Source organism: Hyla sarda, chromosome 12, assembly GCF_029499605.1.
Source record: "Hyla sarda isolate aHylSar1 chromosome 12, aHylSar1.hap1, whole genome shotgun sequence".
Taxonomy (NCBI): Eukaryota; Metazoa; Chordata; class Amphibia; order Anura; family Hylidae; genus Hyla; species Hyla sarda.
In genome coordinates this window covers 54,902,366-54,927,337 of record NC_079200.1, presented here as the reverse complement: position 1 = coordinate 54,927,337, position 24,972 = coordinate 54,902,366, and the positions used below count along the sequence as shown (strand labels likewise).

Sequence of the window (24,972 nt, the reverse complement as noted above, 5' to 3'; positions counted from 1 at the left end):
CCGGTGCCGACAGAAAGAACAAACACATCCATTCTTTCTGCGGACTCTGCGGTCTATGAGGCAGCGCATTCCCATGCAGTCCTAGTGCCACAGAAGGTCCGCACATAGCCTAAAACTTTCTCTCTGCTTATTTGTGAACCCAGGAAGAATTTTTTTTCCAAACGGTATGTTTTTGTTGTTTTTTCTTCTTTATGTCTTCTCTACTAGGTTGTGTATATACGTGTGTTTCTTCAGATATTTTGTCCTATCGTACTCTTATGTTGGTTCGAAGCTTGCAACGTAACATCATTTGCTTTGTTTTACTTAAGGTGTCATTTCTAATATTTTATCTCTCCTTGATAAGAAACTTTTTGTCTGGAATTGTCCTATCCTTAGTACAAAGATCTGCGTGTAAGGGGGTGATGTGGGGAGGCAGGAAAAACAAAAATCACCAGTTGTAACAGTCAATGGGAGAATTTTGACCCCTTACGTACGCCCCTGTGTCAGTGTAGTCTATGATACATGGGTTGGTTGTGTAAGGCTCAGCTTTTACTTCTACGTTTCCTGACCAGACTGGCTTATGTAAGCAGGGATGGGTATTGCCAGTGCACAGAGGGACTTTCCATGCAGGTTCTTTGTGAGGAATCATTTCTGTGTGCAATGTACCGGCGGCAGATCACTGCAGTCACCGCCCAGTCCCCTCCCCCCACCTACTCCTAATGTGCTGTCCCTTTAAGGCTTCAAAAAAAATCCTAGTGAGTCAGCAATAGAGGAAGTGTCTCCTGTGTTTTTATACAGTCTCTTCCTGCCCATCACATGAGAGATCTTCTGTTCTCCGCCATGTACAGTCATACCCTGCTTCTCGCCCTCGTCTCCTGGGTTCACGGGGGGCTTTACTTTCAGGAGGGTCAACACTGCTACAAACCAGTATCTAGGGGCAGCTTCGGAGTCAGGTAGGTACCACTGCCAGGTCAGCAACATCTGCTATTATTTTGCCCACAAGATGGGACGATAGAAGGACAGAAAAAGTTAGCAGCTGATGTAGAACTAGAAATCCCAGCCTGCCCTGCTGAATAAAATCAGACTTGGATAACCAAAGTCTGCTCTTGTAGAACTGCAACTCTCAGCAAGCCATTTCAGTAGGTTGGAACATGGCAGAAACATACGACCGACCCCTTTGTAACATATCTGAAGGTGTCCAGGGGTGAATGTCCTCGTAGTGTCCTAGAGTTTACATTCCTAAGGGAAATACTATAACATAAGGGAGAGAGAGACAGAATTTAGACACATTTTTGCAATCTGTTGTTCTCTGTTATCAGCCACTTCAGACTAGGGAGAGGCTGACGGTGTATAGTTCAGTGAGATGAGTGGCAGGAAGTTTAGCTTCATTCCTGCCCCCATAATAATACTTTATACCAAGGTTTCCAACCAGTGTGCCTCCAGCTGTTGCAAAACTACAACTCCCAGCATGCCCGGACAGCCTTCAGCTGTCCGGGCATGCTGGATGTTGTAGTTTTGCAACAGCTGGAGGCACACTGGTTGGGAAACATGCTTTTTACCATACTGACTCATATACATACCTGACAGTGACGGTGTATTAGTTGCCCTTTAGATCCTGCAGTTTACAGCGATTGTGCTGACTCAAATGTATGTTTCCAGTAAATTAATGTTGTGACCTGTTCAGGTGACTAAGGCGGCTGCAACCAAAACCCACAGAACCCATGTCTGACCTTTTGCTATGGAAAGAGTCAGTGGGTGATATTTATCAAAGCTGTCTATGTCCCGCATCAATATAGACCAAACTGCAGAGGGTTAGGCTGGTCTATTGTGCACCTAATTTATCAAAAGGCGCACAGCTCTTGATAAATTCTGCGCACGGACTTCCATGATCTATGCTTTAGACTGTATTTAAACCTGCTCCAACATGGTCTGACTTTTTGGCCTACTTTCAGCCGATGCGACTTGTCGCTGAAAAGTCGCTTTTGATAAATTCAGCACCAATGCATTTTTCCATCTAAAATAGACTAGAATGCATCATGTTCTAAAAATCCTCTAAAGCAAAAGTCGCAGAAAAGTCGCACATATTTAGACTGCGACTTTTTGTGCGACAAATTTAGACAGGAAAAAACAGTCTAAATCCTTTGATAAATATCCCCCTGTGAGTGGTATTTTTAGAATTTGTAGTGGAACTGACAAATGTAGAGATGCTTCTGTAGCTCTAAAATACCTATCATCTACATTTAGGGTGTCGGGGCATGCTGGGCGTTGTAGTTTTCCAACCACTGGACAGCATTGTATTAGAGCAGTGGTCTCCAAACTGCAACCCCTTCAGATGTTGCAGAAGTACAACTGCGGGCATGCTGGGAGAGGGCACTAGAGGAGACAATTGTACCCATTAAATGACCATCAGTCTGGGCAGCATGTCAGGTGATAGCTCATTGTCTCATAGAGGGCAGGGGCAAGCACAGTTGTGCCCTCTAGGTCAATATTGTTACCCACTTGTACTAGTAAAAGGTTCCCTTTGTTGTGGGGATCTGAGCCATAGGACCACTGATCCTAGGTGTGGTGTCTAGTATTATACCACCTAAGGAAATGGCTGGGTCACTCATGGGCGGTGGGCCATTCATGTGGCTAGTAAGCCAACTTTCCCATTAACATTGCTACTCCAAATAAACATTTACTTCTATGTAGAGATAAGGAGTTGCCCCCATTGGTGGCGGAATGGTTGGTAAAGGTACATCAGATCTGTAGGTTTGAGGAGCTGACTAGCAAAGCGAACAGGTCATTCGCAATTTTCCTCAAAACATGGTCTCCCTGGAAGACCTCGACCTTTGCCACACAAACCTTGACTGTGGCTTCATCCTCTTACACCCGCACCTCCTCATCCCAATGCTCTGACTGTGACTGTTGGATATTGCTTTACTTGTTTAAAGAGTATGGCGGAAATTTATCAAAACCTGTCCAGAGGAAAAGTTGCTGAGTTGCCCATAGCAACCAATCAGATCGCTTCTTTCATTTTGCAGAGGTATTTTCAAAAATGAAAGAAGCGATCTGATTGGTTGCTATGGGTAACTCAGCAACTTTTCCTCTGGACAGGTTTGGATAAATCTCCCCCAAGTATTTTGCTCTTGTATGACTCTTATTATTGACCTAAATTGCGATCTGTACTCAATTTTCCCTTCCCTCTTTTACCCTTTAATCTTTTACCTAGCTGTGACTAGTGGTTCCACACTTATCTAGGACAGGCTGCCAAAATTATGAACTTATGCGATGTGCAGATGTGGAGTCTGGGTTGCCCGGCAGGGCTAGCCAGATGTCCGGTAGAAATCCAACTTGATGGCTGGTTTGGCGCACGCCCAAGGTAGACACCTGGGCTGGTTTGGCGCACGCCCGAGGTAGACACCAGGTGTCTACCTCGGGCGTTCGCCAAACCAGCCATCAAGTCGGATTTCCACCGGACATCTGGCTAGCCCTGCCGGGCAACCCAGACTCCACATCTGCACATCGCTTCCAGACCGCTTGCTAAGCTGGACCGTCGGCCGGCTGCCTCCCGATATACTCATTCAAAGTGCGCATCAGTGTTGTGCCTGCTCGCACAACAGAAAAAGGTGGGCATGCTTTGATTTCTATTAAAGTCACTTAATCTGGATATACCACACCATTGGAGCGCCATCTCTGCTTTGTTTTCTCCTTGCTCTCAAAATTATTAACTTGACGCTGACGTCTCTAGAAGATAAATAAATGAAGCACACTTAGGTTGTTTTCAGCCAAATCACAAGACCATATTGTGAAATCATTCAGGGCGTCACCTGGAGCACTTGTGTGCAGTGTTTCAAGTCAATGGCACTTGGAAAATCTTCAGCTCCATCTACTTATATACCAGAAGTTCCTGCAACAAACCCCAACCGCCATAACAGGATGTATATGGGTTCAATGTAATCTGTATTAGTGTTCAAACATCAAATTCTGACCTGCCAAGTGAATATAGAGATAAGCGGTGCCAAGTAGGTGCCCCTTATCTTTCACAGATTCTTGAGCTAACTACTGACATGTAGAGGGAAAGTTATCATTACCGTACGCCAGAAAAATGGCTTAAAAATGGAGCAAAATATTGTGCAAAATTTGCAAATGTTTGGGGGATTTACTCTCATGCTCATCAATTTAGAAAAAGTGGGCAGAGCTTAGCGTAAAATGGGTGTGATCCCAGCGACCTGTCATATTTACTATGATTTTTGCCAGTAAACTGCCATTAATATCAGCTGAAATCTAAACCAACTGCTGTAGATTTCACTGTGGGGCGCCATTGTGGTGGCAGATTTATTAAAAGCCTGAAACTAAAGGCAGCGGGATGTTACTGAAGACCCCCATGTGAAACGTTCATCCTAAATTCCCCCACAGAGCCTGTTTCCTTTAAGACATAGCTCAGCTACTGCAAAATCTCACAATGCACAAGTAGCTGCTGCAGAACCTCATAATACAAACCTTAGCTGCTACAGAATATCATAATAAACACCCCAGCTTCTGCAGAACATTGTAAAACACATCTCAGCTGCTGCAGAACATCATAGTACACACCTCAGCTGCTGCAGAATTTGATAATTCACACGTCAGCTACTGTAGAACCTCATAACACATACCTCAGCTACTGCAGAACATCATAAACACAATAGCTGCTGCAGAACATAAGAATATATCAGCTACAGCAGAACATTATAATACACACCTACGCTGTTGTAGAATTTAATACACAACTCAGCTACTGTAGAACATAATACACACCTCAGCTACTGCAGAGCCTCATTATACATACCTTAGCTACTGCAAAATCTCATAAGACACACCTTAGCTAATGCAGAACCTCATAATACACACCTCCGCTACTGCAGAACCTCATAATACACACCTCAGCTACTGCAGAACCTCATAATACACACTTCAGCCAACTCAGCTACTGTAAAACATAATACACACCTCAGCTACTGCAGAGCCTCATTATACACACCTTAGCTACTGCAAAATCTTATAAGACACACCTCAGCTAATGCAGAACCTCATAATACACACCTCAGCTACTGCAGAACATTATAATACACACCTTAGTTGCTACAGAACATTATAATACACACCTTAGCTGCTGCTGAACATTATAATACACACCTTAGCTGCTGCAGAACATTATAATACACACCTTAGCTGCTGCTGAACATTATAATACACACCTTAGCTGCTGCAGAACATTATAATACACACCTTAGCTGCTGCTGAACATTATAATACACACCTTAGCTGCTGCAGAACATTATAATACACACCTTAGGTGCTGCAGAACATTATAATACACACCTTAGTTGCTACAGAACATTATAATACACACCTTAGCTGATGCAGAACATTTTAATACACAGCTTAGCTGCTGTAGAACATTATAATACACACCTTAGTTGCTACAGAACATTATAATACACACCTTAGCTGCTGCTGAACATTATAATACACACCTTAGCTGCTGCTGAACATTATAATACACACCTTAGTTGCTACAGAACATTATAATACACACCTTAGCTGCTGCTGAACATTATAATACACACCTTAGCTGCTACAGAACATTATAATACACACCTTAGCTGCTGCTGAACATTATAATACACACCTTAGCTGCTGCTGAACATTATAATACACACCTTAGCTGCTGCAGAACATTATAATACACACCTTAGCTGCTGCAGAACATTATAATACACACCTTAGCTACTGCAGAACATTATAATACACACCTTAGTTGCTACAGAACATTATAATACACACCTTAGCTGCTGCTGAACATTATAATACACACCTTAGCTGCTGCTGAACATTATAATACACACCTTAGCTGCTGCAGAACATTATAATACACACCTTAGCTGCTGCAGAACATTATAATACACACCTTAGCTACTGCAGAACATTATAATACACACCTTAGTTGCTACAGAACATTATAATACACACCTTAGCTGCAGAACATTTTAATACACACCTTAGGTGCTGCAGAACATTATAATACACACCTTAGCTGCTGCAGAACATTTTAATACACACCGTAGCTGCTGCAGAACAAAATAACACTTACCTCAGCTACTGCAGAACCTCATAATAAACACCTTAGCTGCTGCAGAACTGCATTAGGAATCCCAGAAGTTTTATATGGTCATATATCCTATAATTGATAGCAGGGTAGACATGAGCCTATATAAGATATAGCGAGATACAGGTAAATGATGATATATATGACTTTATATCATTATCCTATTTTACAGGACCTACCCTCGTCCACATGAATACATCCCTGTAGGAAGTCTGCCAAAGGTCTGGGACTGGCGTAATGTGAACGGAACCAACTATGTCAGCTCTACACGAAACCAGCACATCCCACAATACTGTGGATCATGCTGGGCACACGGGAGTACCAGCGCTATGGCAGGTGGGTCCAAGTAATCTGTGCCTAGTGCTCCTGGCAGACAACAAGAAAAAAGTCCCATTAAAGGTGTCCAGTTCTCTGAAATTAAAGTTTGGTTTATTTGTATGGAGGTTTCTCTATCCCTTTGGTCTCTTTGAGGGACATTTATCAAGGGATTTAGATGGGTTTTTTTTGCTTACAAAAGTCGCACAAAAAGTCGTACTTGCGCCTAAGCAAATTTTTTTGCAACTTTCGTGGGTAAGCATAAAGTACCAATCAGCCCTACCTAAGCAATTTTCAGTTTTTACTTTGCAGTGGTCGGGAATTTTTCAAGTGCGAAAGTCGCACGTAGGCAAAAAGATTTGCAAACCCCCTTAAAAAGTCTCAATTGTAAGTCAGGTCAGACTTGCCTTTGACAGAAATTTTTTAAAAGTCGCACATCTACAACTTCTGTGCACCTTTTTGTGCAGCGCAGCTCCCCAGCCACCCGCCCCTATCTACCACCCGCCCGAAAACTATTGCACGGCTACAACTCCCAGCATGCCCTTACAGTAGGGGAATGCTGGGAGTTGTAATCGTGGTCCGGGGGCGGGTGACAAGCACATCTCCAGCCTGCCCACACTGCACGACTACAAAGCCCAGCATGTTCCAGCGGATTCGGTGGACTACGTCGATGACCGGCCTTTTTGTTTTTTGTTTGGGCTTGTGGGGGAGTGTTTTTTTTTGGAATAAAAGTTTTTTAAACGTGTTGTGTTTTTTATATATTTTTTTTCATTTACTTTACAGGCTTAGTAGTGGAAGATGTTCTATTGACTTAGTCTAATGCCCAATTATTACCCCGGTACCCACCGCCACAGGGGTGCCGGGAAGAGCCGGTACCATCAGGCCCGGAGTGTCAAAAATGGTGCTCCTGGGCCTAGGCAGTAACAGGCTGGCAATATTTAGGCTGGGGATGGCCAGCAACAATGGTCCTCACCCACCCTGGTAACGTCAGGCTGTTTCTGCTTGGATGGTATTTGGCTGAGAATAAAAATAGGGGGAACCCTATGCGTTTTTTTATTATTATTATTATTTAATTATTTATGCAAAAAATATGTGGGGTTCCCCCATATTTTAATTCTCAGCCTGATACCAACCAAGCAGCAACAGCCTGATGTTACCAAAATGGGCAAGGGCCATTGTTACTGGCCCTCCCTTGCCTAAATAACACCAGCCTGTTAGGAGCACCATTTTTGACGCTCCGGGCCTGTTGGTACCGGCTCTTCCCCGCAACCTTTTGGCGTTGGGTACCGGGGTAATAATTGGGGGTTATCGCTAGCTGTTTTTGTGGCTAACGCTAAGCCCCAGTTTAGTAATGGACTCTACCACTTCTAAGTCTGTAAAGTAAATAAAAATAAAAAAAACACAGACAACACATTTAAAAAACTTACACTCCCCCACAAGCCCTTGTTAAACATTTTAATAATATTTAACCAAAAAACACTGATCACCGTACTACACCAAAAGCAAAGTAGTCAGTCCTCTGCATACACGGATCTGAAATTAGAAGAAAAAAAAAAAAAAAAAGTAGGTTAGTACATTTAGGGGGAAAAAGTGGTAAAAAAAATTTAAGAAACACACACACGCACATATACCGGTGTATATATATATATATATATATATATATATATATATACACACACACACACAGTATATATCGCACATTTTTTTCACAGCTGTGACTTGAGGTTGGGTTACAAAGTGGTGTTTTGAAGTCATTTATTGGTTTTTGCTTATGTGAGATGAAAAAAAAATGATATTCAAAAGTTATTTATTATTTTTTGCTTATGTGAGCCAAATTTATCAACCCCCTGTGATAGTATAATAAATGTGTCACACATAAGCAAAACCAAAAGCAAGAAAAAAGGCCTACAGAACTCGCTTACCAAAGCAACGATGATAAATGTCCCTCTATATGTGTTGTGCAGCATAAAGCCATCAGCATTGCTGACATCCAGATAATAAATAAGCCTAAAATCACAAGAAAATCATAGTGGCTTTTTATTATATGAAGGATACGTAACTAGACCCCCCTGTAGGAGCACCATTATAGCACAAGCACTTAGGAAGCTTAAAGGGGTACTCTGGTGGAAAAAAATATTTCAAATCAACAGGGGCCAGAAGAGAAGTTTGCTATGGGGATTTCTTTCTACTCTGGACAGTTCCTGACACGGACAGAGGTGTCAGCAGAGAGCACTGTGGTCAGACAGGAAAGAACAACATAGCTTCCTCTGTAGTATACAGCAGCTGATAAGTACTGGAAGGATTAAGATTTTTAAATAGAAGTAATAGTAAACAATATAAAAGTGGAGCTCAAAGATTAATGGTCAAACTAATATATTTATTAAAATACATAAACACCATTCAGCATATCATACTGGGCTGACACCCATCGGGCCCTAGTAGGTGCAGCTTACAGTAAGACAAAACTACTAGGGCCGGTGGGTGTCAGTATGATATGCTGACTGTTTTTTTTTTTTACTCCGGTCGGCTCATTGAGGTGCATTACATACAGGCCGGGAGCGCCTGGTTTTCGCTCCCCCAGCCGTATACAGTCACGTATTGCTAAAAACGTAGTGTGAACCCCGCCTAAGCCTGGTCTAACACATTTTTGTTTTGTAATTTACAAATCTGTTTGACTTTCTGGTACCAGTTGATTTGAAAACATTTGTTTTCCACCGGAGTACCCCTTTAATAACATCATCTCCTGCATCCTACAATTGATAATTTCATTGGTTTCCATTCAGATCGAATTAATATTAAAAGGAAAGGAGCGTGGCCATCAGCATACCTGTCTGTGCAGAATGTGATCGACTGTGGAAACTCAGGATCCTGTGAGGGTGGTGACCACGGAGGAGTGTGGGAGTACGCCAACACCCATGGCATTCCGGATGAAACCTGCAACAACTACCAGGCGAAGGACCAGGGTAGGAGCCTCACATCTGTGTCCCATACTGCGACTGGTCTGCAGATTGTGGCTGCACATGACTGGCAGATGTCAGACTTTGTGGTGAAAGTGTCCCTGTCATAAAAAATAAAAAAAAACCTTTAGGGTATGTTCACACTGTGGAATCTCTGCCAAAAGATATTTTGGGTCAGACATTTTGTCTGAGCGGCCATCGCCAAAATCTTTCGGCGCCTGGACCATGCAGACTTGTGTGGCCAATGCAGTTGGCGCAAAATTCCACCGAAAAAATTAACATGGCTTTCGACGTGTGAACTTTTGCTGGGGATTTTTCAGCTGCTGAAATTTCACATTGTGAACGGGTCAGCGTAAAAACCCATTCATACCAATGCTAGATTGGCGCAGTGGAATTTCGGAGCAGAATTCCTGATTGTAATTCCTCTTGTGGAGATAACATAGTGTGAACATACCCTTAACAAGCCTCAGAAACGGCAAAAGTTTTGATCAGTCGGGGTCTCCGTGCTGAGATCCCCACTGTTCAGGAGAATTGGCAGAGATAAGCATAAAGTATTTAGTCAGCCACCAATTGTGCAAGTTCTCCCACTTAATAAGATGAGGCCTGTAATTGTCATCATAGGTATACCTCAACTATGAGAGACATATTGAGAAAAAAAATCCATAAAATCACATTGTCTGATTTTTAAAGAATTTATTTGCAAATTATGGTGGAAAATAAGTATTTGGTCACCTACAGACTAGCAAGATTTCTGGCTCTCACAGACCTGTAACTTCCTCTTTAAGAGTCTCCTCTGTCCTCCACTCATTACCTGCATTAATGGCCCCTGTTTGAACTTGTTATCAGTATAAAAGACACCTGTCCACAACCTCAAACAGTCACACTCCAAACTCCACTATGGCCAAGACCAAAGAGCTGTCGAAGGACACCAGAAACAAAATTGTAGACCTGCACCAGGCTGGGAAGACTGAATCTGCAATAGGTAAGCGGCTTGGCATTAAGAAATCAACTGTGGGAGCAATTATTAGAAAATGGAAGACATACAAGACCACTGATAATCTCCTTTGATCTGGGGCTCAATGCAAGATCTCACCCCATTGTGTCAAAATGATCACCAGAACGGTGAACAAAAATCCCAGAACCACACAGGAGGACCAAGTGAATGACCTGCAGAGAGTTTGGACCAAAGTAATAAAGGCTACCATCACTAACACACTACTCCGCCAGGCACTCAAATCGTGCAGTTCCACACGTGACCCCTGCTTAAGCCAGTACATGTCCGGGCCCATCTGAAGTTTGCTAGAGAGCATGTGGAGGATCCAGAAGAGTATTGGGAGAATATCATATAGTCAGATGAAACCAAAGTAAAACTATTTGGTAAAAACTTAACTCGTCGTGATTGGAGGAGAAAGAATGCTGAGTTGCATCCAAAGAACACCATACCTACTGTGAAGCATGGGGGTGGAAACATCATGCTTTGGGGCTGTTTTTCTGCTTAGGGACCAGGATGACTGATCCGTATAAAGGAAATAATAAATGGGGCCATGTATCGTGAGATTTAGAGTGAAAACCTCCTTCCATCAGCAAGGACATTGCAGATGAAACATGGCTGGGTCTTTCAGCATGACAATGATCCCAAACACACAGCCCGGGAAATGAAGGAGTGGCTTCGTAAGAAGCATTTCAAGGTCCTGGAGTGGCCTAGCCAGTCTCCAGATCTAAACCCCATAGAAAACCTTTGGAGGGAGTTGAAAGTCCATGTTGCCCAGCGACAGCCCCAAAACATCACTGCTCTAGAGGAGATCTGCATGGAGGAATGGGCCAAAATACCAGCAACTGTGTGTGAAAACCGTGTGAAGACTTACAGAAAATGTTTGACCTCTGTCAATGACAACAAAAGGTATATAACAAAGTATTAAGATGAAATTTTGTTATTGACCAAATACTTATTTCCCACCATAATTTGCAAATAAATTCTTAAAAATTCAGACAATGTGATTTTATGAATTTTTTTCTCTCATTATGGCCCAGATTTATTAAAGAATGTCTACGGTAGAGCTATTTTCCCACGTTTATTTGGGTGGTGGGTTTGACTAGTGTTCATCTTATTTATCAAGAAGGAGCAGCAGGATGATGAATTTTGCGCAGCTCTGCTGTGGTGGGAAAAGCTCTACCACATACACTTTATCTAGACGCTTGTGAGGGAGGGAAGTAGACACCTGAATCCCAGGTCCTGAATTTGGCAGATTAGGTGTTTTTACTTAATTTCACAGAGCTGCCTGGACATTTTTACTTGCATTTTAGATGTTACAATCAAATTTGATTGCGGTGTCTAAGGAGTTAAAGTCGGGCATCACCGTCATCACTGATGTCTGGCATTAGAGATGGGTCCTGGTGGTAGATAGCCACCAGGACATCCCAGCTATGACCCACACTCAGCCCCTGAGCACGTGTCATAGAAGGGGAGTGGGACGCTGTCGTCCACAAGGGGTTAAAGGTTGTATTGCAAAAGGTAGAATTGATTCTCATGCCTACTGGTATCTGGTGTAGCTTTGCACTTAAAAAAGTACCTTTGCGCACAAAATAGCGACTTTTCACAAAAGTCACAAATGATAAATATGTGACCACTGCATGGTCAACAAGAAAAAGTTCTACGGGTAGGCAAAAAGAGTGAAACTGTCTATATCAAAAGGCGCATAAAAGTCACTAAATATGCTGCTTGCGCCTGAACTGCGCCAAAACATGCTCTAAAAGCAATGATAAATATCCCCCCATGTCTCTCATAGTTGAGGTATACCTATGATGAAAAATACAGGCTCTTTTTAAGTGAGAGAACTTGCACAATTGGTGGCAGACTAAATACTTTTTGCTGTATATCATCTACTCAGCTCCTCCTGCTCTATAACATGATACCTGCAGATAGTACTGTATCGTATATATCATCTCCTCAGCTCCTCTTGCTCTATAACATGATATCTTCAAATTGTACTGTATTATATATATATCATCTGCTCAGCTCCTCCTGCTCTATAACATGATATCTGCAGATTGTACTGTATTTATCATCTGCTCAGCTACTCCTGCTCTATAATATGATACCTGCAGATAGTACTGTATCGTATATATCATCTCCTCAGCTCCTCCTGCTCTATAACATGATATCTTCAAATTGTACTGTATTATATATATATCATCTGCTCAGCTCCTCCTGCTCTATAACATGATATCTGCAGATTGTACTGTATTTATCATCTGCTCAGCTACTCCTGCTCTATAATATGATACCTGCAGATAGTACTGTATTGTATATATCATCTCCTCAGCTCCTCATGCTCTATAACATGATACCTGCGGATTGTACTGTATTGTATATATCACCTGCTCAGCTCCTCCTGCTCTATAACATGATACCTGCGGATTTTACTGTATTGTATATATCACCTGCTCAGCTCCTCCTGCTCTATAACATGATGCCTGCAGATTGTACTGTATTGTATATACCATCAGCTCTTCCAGCTCTATAACACGATACCTGCAGATAGTACTGTATTGTATATATAACCTGCTCAGCTCCTCCTGCTCTATAACATGATGCCTGCAGATTGTACTGTATTGTATATACCATCAGCTCCTCCTGCTCTATAACATGATGCTTGCAGATTGTACTGTATTGTATATATCACCTGCTCAGCTCCTCCTGCTCTATAACATGATGCCTGCAGATTGTACTGTATTGTATATATCACCTGCTTAGCTCCTCCTGCTCTATAACATGATGCCTGCAGATTGTACTTTATTGTATATATCATCTGCTCAGCTCCTCCTGTTCTATAACACGATACCTGCAGATTGTACTGTATTGTATATACCATCAGCTCCTCCTGCTCTAACACGATACCTGCAGATAGTACTGTATTGTATATATCATCTGCTCAGCTCCTCCCGCTCTATAACATGATACCTGCGGATTGTACTGTATTGTATATATCACCTGCTCAGCTCCTCCTGCTCTATAACATGATGCCTGCAGATTGTACTGTATTGTATATATCACCTGCTTAGCTCCTCCTGCTCTATAACATGATGCCTGCAGATTGTACTGTATTGTATATATCACCTGCTCACCTCCTCCTGCTCTATAACATGATACCTGCAGATTGTACTTTATTGTATATATCACCTGCTCAGCTCCTCCTGCTCTATAACATGATGCCTGCAGATTGTACTGTATTGTATATATCACCTGCTCACCTCCTCCTGCTCTATAACATGATACCTGCAGATTGTACTTTATTGTATATATCACCTGCTCAGCTCCTCCTGCTCTATAACACGATACTTGCAGATTGTACTGTATTATATATATCATCAGCTCCTCCTGCTCTATAACATGATGCCTGCAGATTGTACTGTATTTTATATATCATCAGCTCCTCCTGCTCTATAACATGATGCCTGCAGATTGTACTGTATTATATATATCATCAGCTCCTCCTGCTCTATAAAATGATGCCTGCAGATTGTACTATATTGTATGTATCATCTGCTCAGCTCCTCTTGCTCTCTAACATGATACCTGCAGATTGTACTGTACTGTATATATATCATCTGCTCAGCTCCGCCTGCAGATTGGACTGCATTTTCAATATGACAGCTCATGCTGGACCTTTTTAATGCCCTATATCGTTACCAGCCACAGTATACACCCCACTGACAATACCAGTCCTAGTCAGTACCTCCATAACTTTGCAAGAAATTGTCAGTGTAGGAGGAACACTTCTCATTATGATCCATATCCATTTGTAACATAAGCCAGAATATTTTTTATGCCTTAACTGCAATATAAAGCTTTATATAAAAGCTGTGCTCAAATATCTCTAAGCATACTGCAAAGGATATAAGTCATACACAAAGGCAATATAATAGGTACTGGCTCACAGCAACCAATCACAACTCAGCTTTTATTTCTTATATTGCTCTGGTAAAATGAAAGCTGAGCTGTGCTAAGAGCAATGGTTGCTATGGGAAAATCAGACCGTTTTTGATAAATCTAGGCCCATATGTACAATGCTATAGTTGTCTAAGGGTGTAGAACTTACATTATTCTGCTAATATTAATAGAGTGCAACAAGTTCAACCAGTGCGGGACCTGCCTCACATTCCACAAATGTTTCTTCCTCTCCAATTACACTCTGTGGAAAGTCCGTGACTACGGTTCGGTCAGTGGGAGGGAAAAGATGATGGCTGAGATCTACAAAAATGGCCCTATCAGGTAAAAACAATATTTGATGCAGTATCAACAAGAAGGTTGCTTTTATAATTGAGGCTTCAGTCCACAGGAAGTCAGCTGACCTAGGTCTGACTTCCTTTTCACACTTTAAGCCATGTAAATCTTTTTGTGTCAGACTGGTGATCACATGACCAAGTCAGAGTAATGAAAGGCATAGATGCAGCTATGCTGGAATGAAACATATGGCGCTGTATGACTAGTGATGGGGAGTGTGCATGATATGGGCAAAAAAACAAACAAACGGAGTGCTCCTTCAAAAGACCTAGCCAATGCAGTCTTGTGTTAGATTAATTTAGAAGAAATTATATTGTCAAAGAGTGGTAAAAGAACATTCATTGGTACAAGTAAATACAGGGAGGACCGAAGTTTTCCGAATATTGGATTGCATAAACCTAAACTTTTAATATAAGAACAGAGGGTCCGACAGTGCAATAATTTGAAAAGAGGAATTCACAGACCTGTTTCAGTTGTTACTTCTTCATTTATTTTCAAGCAGTATATACTTTGAAGTAGCATTACAGCATTTTTAGTTCATTCAGAGTACATAGCCATTGCACCCACATCCATAGCCAAGCCTGACGCTATGTTTTGGGGATGATCCCCTTCATCGTGCGCACAGGTGAGCACCTGGGGATGACTTAAATACCTGATACAACAAATCTCGGTATACAAAAGAGATAATATAAAATTCACTTTACGCTGTACATTAGACTTATTTTATAAATACACCAAGAGATGAGTAAAAGGCATTATTAAACAATAAATACATTATAGAAATACTCTAAAATTGCATGATTCATTTAATCCTTTCGGCTCCATCGTGTCTAATATATTTATCCAGTAAACCTCCCTTTACAGTAAACAAGGTCTATTCATGTGCTCATTCACATTCACAGGTATGGCTTCCAAAATCAACCATCTAAGATTGGTCAAATTTTTTTGTAAAATGATGTTCTACAGAGGTTTCCCCCTGCTTTGAGTCTGCATCGCATTCCTTCCTGCTAGAAATTTACTGTCCAGAAATATCTAATTCAGGCTACATTCAGACAGACGGTTGTGTGGCAGTGTGAAGCCCGTTACTTTAGGATCGAGAATAGACGGAGAAAAAATAGTGCTTGCTCCGTCTTTTTCTCCGGCCATTCTCTCTGAAAATAATGGCGCCCGATGGACCCATTGACTATAATGGGGTCCATCGGGACCCGTTATTGGCCGTTATGACCCGCCAAAATTACAGCCATCAATTTGTTTTATGTAAGAACTATTTTAGATTTGGGAAGGGATTTTTTCTCCAGGCCCATGGTACATCGATGGGCTCATCGGTGGCACCAAGTCTAGCAGATGCCTTTATGGCACAATATGAGGAATCAGTGGTATATGGAGAATTGGGCATGGACTTGGCTTCGCTACGTGGACGACGTGTTCATGCTCTAGACAGGTAGTGAGGAATCCTTATTGAAGTTTGTATCTACATTAAACACTAAACATGACACAATTAAATTTACATTGAACTATCATACAACTACAATACAATACCTTGATGTAGAAATTAAAAGAACAGACCATGGTTTTGAAACGAGTTTATACTCTAAACCTACGGACAGAAATAACATGCTACACAAAAATAGTTTTCATGTCCCCACAACATTTAATGGCTTACCAAAAATAATATGTAATATAGAGATAGCTAACAAAAAAAGCAAAGAGCAAATATAAAAAAAATTCTTAGATTCAGGCATTCTGGGAGTTGTAGCTGTGCACCAGCCGCAGTCTCTTGATCCCTCCATACTCATGAATGCTAGTGTGAGCATTCATGTGACACAGAGGGAGGGGAGGGATAAGCCGCTGCCAGACTCCTTTAGTGGCAGCTTATCATCCCAACAACATAAGGATCCATCATTTAAAACTCATTTTTACCACCGGGTAAAAATATGCACGTGTAAAACAGATCTTACTTTTAGGTACATAGGGGGAGATTCATCAATATCTGTGCAGAGGACAAGTCATCCAGTTGCCCATTGCAACCAATCAGTTTGCTTCTTTCATTTTTGAAAATAAAAATAAAAGAAGCTATTGGATTGGTTGTTAATGGGCAACTGGTCGACTTTTCCTCAGCACAGGTCTTGGTGAATTTCCCCCATAATATCAGAATAAAACATAACTTACCTGTTAGGTAACCTACCCTTACAACATGGAATATTTCTTCAGATCAGATAACAATATCAGGAGTCAAAGAGGAAATGAAATACTAAGGTCAACTAAAATCACACTAAACACAAAAAACATAAAGAAATATTAGCCTAAAATAATTCCATGTTGGTAGAGATATCCTTCAGTTAAAAGTCATATACTGAGTAATGCCTTGTAAGGGGATGGAGCATGACCTAAAAGTCAACCCCTGTGCCCTCTCTGGCCCACACTTGACATAACACAGCTTTAGCTGGAGGGCTCCTTTAGCAGGGCTCTGTGCACTGAGGACAAGCAGGGTTCTGTGCAGTGAGGACAAGCAGGGCTCTGTACACTGAGGACAAGCAGGGCTCTGTACACTGAGGAAAAGCAGGGCTCTGTACACTGAGGACAAGCGGGGCTCTGTACACTGAGGACAAGCGGGGCTCTGTACACTGAGGACAAGCAGGGCTCTGTGCACTGAGGACAAGCAGGGCTCTGTACACTGAGGACAAGCAGGGCTCTGTACACTGAGGACAAGCAGGTCTCTGTACACTGAGGACAAGCAGGGCTCTGTACACTGAGGACAAGCAGAGCTCTGTGCACTGAGGACAAGCAGGGCTCTGTGCACTGAGGACAAGCAGGGCTCTGTGCACTGAGGACAAGCAGGGCTCTGTGCACTAAGGACAAGCAGGGCTCTGTGCACTGAGGACAAGCAGGGCTCTGTGCACCGAGGACAAGCAGGGCTCTGTACACTGAGGACAAGCAGGGCTCTGTGACACGCTCCCGGCTCGCACAGCAAGATGATTGACAAATTAGGAGCCTGCATAGAGCTCTGCTTGTCATGTTCCCACTTCCTGCATTTGGTCTCCTCATAGAGACACACAGGCAATAGCTGCAGGGACAGCATTTCCCCCCCCCAAAAAAAATATACACATTTTTTTTGACCAATGTATATTACAAATAAAGATATAGTGGTATTATCTACATGATATAAAAAGTTTTTGCTAACAACAGGTACACGTTGGTGAATAAACTGTTACATGCTGCTAAATCTCCAGATTTAACCCTTGTTGTTGTGTTCTTCAGCTGTGGTATAATGGCTACAGACAAGCTTGATGCCTACACTGGAGGGCTGTATGCAGAATACCAGCCAAGCCCGATGGTGAATCACATTGTCTCAGTGGCTGGATGGGGCGTTGATGAGAACGGAGTGGAATACTGGGTGGTCCGCAACTCTTGGGGAGAACCTTGGGTAAGCATTACTTCTAGCACAACAAGCCTGGATGACTATGTCTTATAGATATAACTATTAGAAGACCATGTCCAGATCTGAAGACATTAACAAAACAGTGGGAGTTATTTAATAAATTCCAACAGTTTTTTTCTTGGGTTTTGCACCCAAATTGTGTCCCACACTTTGTGCGCCACAATTTGCAATAAAAAAAAATCTAAAAAGCCAGACCAACTCTCCATTTTCTCAGAAAACTGAAAAAGGGCAGTGGTCACCCAAAAAAAGAGCATATATACCCCACATTTTTGGAAAACTCCAACATATTTACTATTGTTTCCATGTAAAATGTGGTGGATTTGAGCTCTGAAAAAACCCATAGCTCAGAGCAATTGTACAAAAAAAGCAAAAACCTAGTGAAAAGGGCGAAACGTAGGGAAAAATATGTAAATACTGTGTAAAAAATACCTGTCAGGAATCAAAACCCACAAAGACACTTCACTCTACTCTTAGTAAATCATGGCCAACACCTGTGGATATGGATTTCAATACCCCATAATCAGAAAGTTGAAAATTCTTTGCAAGAAATCTTGGCATACTGCAGATTTTCCAATCCAAAGCATGCTCATTTTTCTGGGGGAAACTCACATTTGTCACCATGATTTTACTCTTTGCAATGCATCTACAACAAATCCACTTTTGGCACATTCAGATCTTGCAGTGGATTTGCAGCAGAAAGTTTCTGTCATGTTTTGACTGAAGGATTTGGTGGAGAATTGTCTGTATAGTGTACTGCCCTGTACAATGTATAAAACAAACTCATGTTTCATATACAGTCATGGCTGTAAATGTTGGCACCCCTGAAATTTTTCAAGAAAATGAAGTATTTCTCACAGAAAAGGATTGCAGTAACACGTTTTGCTATACACATGTTTATTCCCTTTGTGTGTATTGGAACCAAACCAAAAAAAGAGAGGAAAAAAAGCTATTTGGACATAAAGTCACACCAAACTCCAAAAATGGGCTGGACAAAATTATTGGCACCCTTAACTTAATATTTGGTTGCACACCCTTTGGAAAAAATAACTGAAATCAGTCGCTTCCTATAACCATCAATAAGCTTCTTACACCTCTCAGCCGGAATGTTGGACCACTCTTCTTTTCTAAACTGCTCCAGGTCTCTCTTATTGGAAGGCGCCTTTTCCCAACAGCAATTTTAAGATCTCTCCACAGGTGTTCAATGGGATTTAGATCTGGACTCATTGCTGGCCACTTCAGAACTCTCCAGCACTTTGCTGCCATCTATTTCTGGGGGCTTTTTGATGTATGTTTGGGGTCATTGTCCTGCTGGAAGACCCAAGATCTCGGATGCAAAACCAGCTTTCTGACACTGGGCTGTACAGTGTGACCCAAAATCTGTTGGTAATCCTCAGATTTCATGATGTCTTGTACACATTCAAGGCACCATCGCCAGAGGCAGCAAAACAACCCCAAAAACATCATTGAACCTCCACCATATTTCACTGTAGGTACTGTGTCCTTTTCTTTTTAGGCCTCATTCTGTTTTTGGTAAACAGTAGAAATATATGCTTTACCAAAACGCTCTATCTTGGTCTCATCTGTCCACAAGATGTTTTCCCAGAAGGAATTTGGCTTACTCAAGTTCATTTTGCCAAAATGCAGTCTTGATTATTTATGTCTCTGTGTCAGCAGTGGGGTCCTCCTGGGTCTCCTGCCATAGCATTTCATTTCATTTACATGTCGATGGATAGTTACTGACACTGATGCTCCCTGAGCCTGCAGAACAGCTTGAATATTTTTGGTACTTGTTTGGGGCTGCCTATCCACCATCCGGACTATCCTACGTTGACACCTTTCATAAATTTTACTCTTCCGTCCACGCCCAGGGAGATTGGCTACAGTGCCACGGGTTGCAAACTTCTTGATAATGTTGCGCACTGTGGACAAAGGTAAATCTAGATCTCTGGAGATGGACTTGTACCCTTGAGATTGTTGATATTTTTCCACAATTTTGGTTTTGGTTCTCTTCTCCTCTTTCTGTTGTCCATGCTTAGTGTGGCACACACAGACACACAATGCAAAAACTAAGTGAACTTCTCTCCTTTTTATCTGCTTTCAGGAGTGATCTTTATATTGCCCACGCCTGTTATTTGCCCCAGGTCAGTTTAAAGGAACATCACATGCTTGAAACAATCTTATTTTTCCACAATTTTGAAAGGGTGCCAATAATTTTGTCCAGACCATTTTTGGAGTTTGGTGACATTATGTCCAATCAGCTTTTTTTCCTCCCTTTTTTGGTTTAGTTCCAATACACACAAAGGGAATAAACATGTGTATAGCAAAACATGTGTTACTGCAATCCTTTTCTGTGAGAAATACTTCTGTGAAAAATTTCAGGGGTGCCAATATTTACGGCCATGACTGTAATCCTATATTATGCATGTATTTGAAGTACCTGGCACAGAATAAAAGAAGCATGAATTTAACATAACTGCATCCCTTTGGCTGGGGTCACATATATCTGGAGTAATCCTAAATGGGAATTCCGGATGCAGCAAGCGGGTTTTGTTTAGGGATCGACCGGTTATCGGTATGGCCGATATTATCGTCCGATAATCAGGATTTTGGGCATTATCGGTATCGGCAATTACCTTGCCGATAAGCCGATAATGCCCCGCCCCCCATTGGGACCGCCCCCCCGACCCACCGCGTCGCACCCCCCACCGTAGTGCTGGGCGGTATACCGGTATGGATTTTTGCCCATACCGCTATACCGGTCGGGCCCCTCCCCCACCCTCTGAGTCAATAAAAAAATAAATAAATAAAAACTTACCCGTAATGGGGGTGGTCCGGGCCATCCATCCTTCCGTCCTGTAGTGTTCTGCGCCATTTCGGGTGAACCGGTCCGGGCTGTCCTTCTCCGGGGGTCCTCTTCTCCACTCCGGGCAGGCTCCGGCCTAGTACACTGCATAGACGCCGCTACGCCGTGACGTCAGGTGCGTCGCTGCGCACGGGCGTCACTGCGCAGCGGCGTCTATGCAGCGTACTAGGCCGGAGCCTGCCCGGAGTGGAGGAGAAGACCCCCGGAGAAGAAGGACAGCCCGGACCGGTTCACCCTCCACCCGGAATGGCGCCGGACACTACAGGAAGGATGGATGGCCCGGACCACCCTGACAGGTAGGGGGAGAGAAGCGGGTGGTGGCGGCGGTGGCCTATGGCACCGCAAAAGCCACTGCAGTGCATTGATTTAAAGCGCTTTAAATCAATGACCTGCAGCGATGTCGAGGGGGGATAAATAGCCGATAACTTATACCGGAATATCGGTATAAGTTATCGGCCCTAACCTACACCGATTATCGGTATTGGCCCTAAAAAACCGATATCGGTCGATCCCTAGTTTTGTTGCACCCAGCATTCAATTTGTTGCCCCATGGACTGTGATGTGGATAGTGCCAGACTTCTGGTGTGGTGGTGCCAGATTGAAAAATGCTGCATCCAAGTTTTTTTTTTTTTTTAACTTGTACAACCATGCCAAATAGTAACTATTCCAGATTATAGGACATGTATAAACTTGGCCTTAAAAAGGTTGTTAAATATTAGAATTTTTTTAATGTTTTCCAGTATCATACTACTCCTTTTCATATAAACCTATATATTAGACTCCATTAATCAAAAAAAATGAATAATACCAAAATAACAATAAAAATTATATCTTTATTGAGATCTATTAAAACAAATTACACGCTGGTCCTGGACAAAGCAGGACAGCGAAACCTGTCGGAGGGTGAAGCGGGGGAACGCGAGTGACTGCCTGGGCACTTTTTCTTGTAAGTTTACATTGATGGGGACTATGTATAGTGCAATATGTATGTGAGGAGGTTCTTTTGTGGGGCAGCAATGTTGCTGTTTACATGGATGGGTTTGATTACCTTGATATCCCCCATTGAGCCCTTGTGATGTTTATACTATATCCCCTTACTGATACTGTCTATTGGATGTTTAGTGCCACATTGGGGACACCTTTCTATTAGGCCCCTTATTCTGATGTTGGTTGGTCATTCCTGCTATTTTAAATGTCTTATGCATACCTGTTATGTTTTTATGGGATTCATGTGGGGGTTTCTCATTTTTTGTCATATAATTTGTTTTAATTGATCTCAATAAAGATATTTTTATTGGTATTCTTTTTTTTGATTAGTGGGGTCTAATTTATAGGTTTATATTTATTTGCACAAATACACAGAAATGTGCATTTGTTTGACATAAGTTAGTCACTATATTTGTAGGTTATTGTTACTCCTGTTCAGAGCCTGTATTTTGTGTTACATTCAAATAAAAGAGGCTGATCTGCTATACCAGACAGAGCCTGTGGACGTAAGTGGCACTGTTGTCACAGAAAGATAACTAGATCCTTGGGAGTACTCCGGTGAAAAACTTTTTTTTTTCTAAATCAACTGGTGCCAGAAAGTTAAACAGATTTGTAAATTACTTGTATTAAAAAATCTTAATCCTTCCTTTACTTATTAGCTGCTCAATACTACAGTGGAAATTATTTTCCGTTTGAAACACAGAGCTGTCTGCTGACATCATGAGCACAGTGCTCTCTGCTGACATCTCTGTCCATTTTTAGGAACTGTCCCGGGTAAAAGGAAATCCCCATAGCAAACATATGCTGTTCTGGACAGTTCCTAAAATGGACAGAGATGTCAGCAGAGAGCACTGTGCTCGTGATGTCAGCAGAGAGCTCTGTGTTCCAAAAAGAAAAGAATTTCCTCTGTAGTATTCAGTAGAGATGAGCGAATATACAGTAAATTCGATTCGTCACAAACTTCTCGGCTTGGCAGTTGATGACTTTTCCTGCATAAATTAGTTCAGCTTTCAGGTGCTCCGGTGGGCTGGAAAAGGAGACTCTATCCTAGGAATGTATCCACCTTTTCCAGCTCACCGAAGCACCTGAAGGCTGAACTAATTTACGCAGGAAAAGTCATCAACTGCCGAGCCGAGAAGTTCATGACGAATCGAATTTACTGTAAATTCGCTCATCTCTAGTATTCAGCAGCTAATAAGTACAGGAAGGATTAAGATTTGTTTTATAGAAGTAATTTACAAATATGTTTAACTTTCTGGCACCAGTTGATTTAAAAAAAAAATAAAATAAATAAAAAGTTTTTCACCGGAGTACCCCTTTAAGGTCAGTTTACACAAAATGATTATGGTTTACATAATTGTCCAATGTAAATAAATGGAAAAAAATAATAAAAATCACTGGCCACCATCTCCGCCCCATAGGAGGCTTATAAAAGGATAGTGATAACTTGATGTATGTCCATTGTTTTGCAGGGTGAGAAGGGCTGGCTGCGGATAGTGACAAGCACGTACAAAGGAGGTAAGGGAGCAGACTATAACCTGGCCATTGAAGAAGACTGTGCTTATGGAGACGTAATAGTCCCATGAAGACGCTGGGATCTGACTACAAGGATGGAGACAAGAAAATACAAGCTGCATTTACCGCCTTACCAGTAACAGGACAATCTCTGTACAGGACAGAAGCTGTTTACAGCCCCACACAATCTCGGTATATTACAGCAGGATCAACACTACCTGTAAAGGTTTTCCTGCTGTCAGTGCTGGACTATAGGACTATAAAAGATTATTTTTACCTGTATGTTGCTGTATCCTTTACTTGACTCTATTTAGAATATTTTGTATCACGTGGAACAGACTGACCGATTGCTACGCAAGAAGTGTCAACAGGAAAGGCAACACACACTGTGATCCTCAACAATGCAGACGTACAACTGATCCAACCTGTTACTATAGGTCAGCGTTTTCCCAACCAGAGTGCCTCCAGCTGTTGCAAAACTACAGCTCCCAGCATGCCCGGACAGCCTTTGGCTGTCCGGGCATGCTGGGAGTTGTAGTTTTGCAACAGCTGGAGGCATCCTGGTTGGTAAACATTGCTATATGTACTGATATACCAGCACAACTGCGGCATATAGGAATGAAGTTACTCATGGCAACCCTTTTTCTATTGCAAGTTATTAGTATAAAATATCGAAAGGCCAGTGCAAAAGACTGGGCAGGGTGAGTGAGGGCGGGCTCATTGCTTTGCTTAGATACGCCCCCTTCCTGAGCAGTGGATGTCAGAATGAGTGAGCAGCAGAACAGAGGAATTTGTAAGCCAAATACAGAAGCTAGACACATAAATAAAGACATGTAAAGCATTTGCATGACCTAGTTTTTTTTTTTTTTTTGCCATATGACAGGTATGCTTTACATCACGATTATAGTTTAGGTTTTGCATATACGTGAAACATGTATCTTTAAAATGTAGATTAGAGATGAGCGAGGTTACAGTGATTCGATTCGTTACGAACCTCGCAGCTTGGCGGTTGCTGACTTTAGCCTGCATAAATTAGTTCAGCTTCTCTGGTGCTCTGGAAAAGGTGGATACAGTCCTAGGAGACTCTCTTAGGACTGTATCCATCTTTTCCAGCCCACCGGTGTACCTGAAAGCTGAACTAATTTATGCAGGATAAAGACAGCAACCGCCGAGCCGAGAAGTTTGTGACGAATCGAATCACTGTAAGTTCACTCATCTCTAATGTAGAAGCGGTGTGAACCCCTTCCTCTCATCATGCAAAGTAATAGGGAATGCAGCTAGTGGGTCACTCCACCTACATGGGAAGGGGTTAAAGGGGTACTCTGGGCAAAAACATCTTATCCCCTATCGAAAGGATAGGGGATAAGATGTCTGATTGCGGGGGGGCGTTGCGGCCGTTACTCTCCCTCCCATAGAAATGAATGGAGGGGGCATGGCGTGACGTCTTGTCCCTGTCTCGGAAGCCCGGAGGTATCTGAAACTTCAGACGAAGCTACGCATAGA

General features: G+C 42.2%; 1 protein-coding gene across 1 annotated transcript; it reads left to right on the top strand.

Annotated features, from left to right (window-relative positions):
* Positions 1-212: 212 nt before the first annotated feature.
* Positions 213-23,938, top strand: CTSZ (cathepsin Z). The gene is made up of 6 exons (XM_056549075.1): positions 213-932; positions 6,282-6,445; positions 9,208-9,387; positions 14,503-14,653; positions 17,924-18,089; positions 23,427-23,938. The coding sequence occupies exons 1-6, from the start codon at positions 796-798 to the stop codon at positions 23,538-23,540; spliced, it is 912 nt and encodes a 303-aa protein (XP_056405050.1). The 5' UTR covers positions 213-795; the 3' UTR covers positions 23,541-23,938.
* Positions 23,939-24,972: the final 1,034 nt, after the last annotated feature.